This window comes from Egretta garzetta, unplaced genomic scaffold, assembly GCF_000687185.1.
Source record: "Egretta garzetta isolate BGI_Z169 unplaced genomic scaffold, ASM68718v1 scaffold4, whole genome shotgun sequence".
NCBI lineage: Eukaryota > Metazoa > Chordata > Aves > Pelecaniformes > Ardeidae > Egretta > Egretta garzetta.
The window spans coordinates 17,875-19,036 of NW_009259329.1; the positions used below are offsets into that span (position 1 = coordinate 17,875).

At 48.7% G+C, this 1,162-nt stretch overlaps 1 protein-coding gene across 2 annotated transcripts in view; it reads right to left on the reverse strand.

The window, feature by feature from the left end:
• LOC104124342 (acidic leucine-rich nuclear phosphoprotein 32 family member B) overlaps positions 1–1,162 on the reverse strand; it is a 4,457-nt gene continuing 3,295 nt past the window's right edge. For both annotated transcript variants that reach the window (XM_009636668.2, XM_009636667.2), the window contains exon 6: positions 1–331. In XM_009636668.2, coding sequence (XP_009634963.2) covers positions 243–331 — 89 coding nt within the window. In that variant the 3' untranslated portion in view covers positions 1–242. The remainder of the gene's footprint in view (positions 332–1,162) is intronic.

The following is a 1,162-nucleotide window of genomic DNA, read 5'->3' on the forward strand; positions in this document are numbered from 1 at the left end:
AAACTGCTGCACAAACCACAGAACGGAGAAAGCCTTTGGTCATGATTGAGAAAGTGAGCCTTGTATGGAAGATTCCCCTGAATGCCTACAGTATTCTACATCTTAAAAAAATATATTGCGGACACTGCAGCCATACAAAGGGGGGAGGAGTGGGAGATGGGGATTTACAGTCTCACATAGACACAACGGGGAGGTTAAGACAAGCACAGTCATAGTCTGTAAAACTGATTGGCTCGCTTGGATCAGTCATCCTCATCGTCCTCTTCGTCTTCTGGATCTTCCTCTCCCTCATCCTCTAGATTTCGTTTTCTCTTCTCCCCTCGCGGAAGGTCTGCAAAAAGAGGCGAAGCGTGAAGCTCTGCTCAGTCTTGCGGAACAGCGTTTGAACTGGGGCTTCGAGCCGCGTCAGCCACAGCTTGCTGGTGAACAAGCACAGACTAGACTGGCACCATTATGGAGCGGAGAGCCACCCTGCCCAGTTTCTCATGGCAGCCAGAAAAGCCCGGCCTAGCACAAGACATTAACTATTTTCTATGCCCAGTTTCTCATGGCAGCCAGAAAAGCCCGGCCTAGCACAAGACATTAACTATTTTCTATGCCCAGTTTCTCATGGCACCCAGAAAAGCCCAGCCTAGCACAAGACATTAACTATTTTCTATGCCCAGTTTCTCATGGCACCCAGAAAAGCCCGGCCTAGCACAAGACATTAACTATTTTCTATGCCCTCCAAGTATCCCACATCTCAACAGCCGCTTGAGAACGGGCTTTTTTTGTTGAGCACCGCCTCAAAAACAGAGCATCTGCAGAATTCAGCCACTTCTGACCAAGGTCATACAAGATCATTTGAAATCGCACACCAGCCGCTATATTCTATCAATATTCATTAAGGTGTTTGCAGTTTGTTATAACCAGAGGAGTCAGGACTCAAGTCAAGAAGCTCGGGTCTACCCTCCTCTCCACAACCAAGAGGAGAGAGGAACATGCGTTCCTCATGCACGGTGCCAATGTGAGCTTCTGGGATGAAGCCCTGCTCCTGCACGGCCCAATCAGTTCAAGCTTAGAACTGGTTTTCTAGGCAATTTGCCTCTAGAATTTTGGATAACTCACCCAGCTTGGTTGGTACTAGGAGGTACTGAAACCCGTTGCCCCACCACCGCTGCGT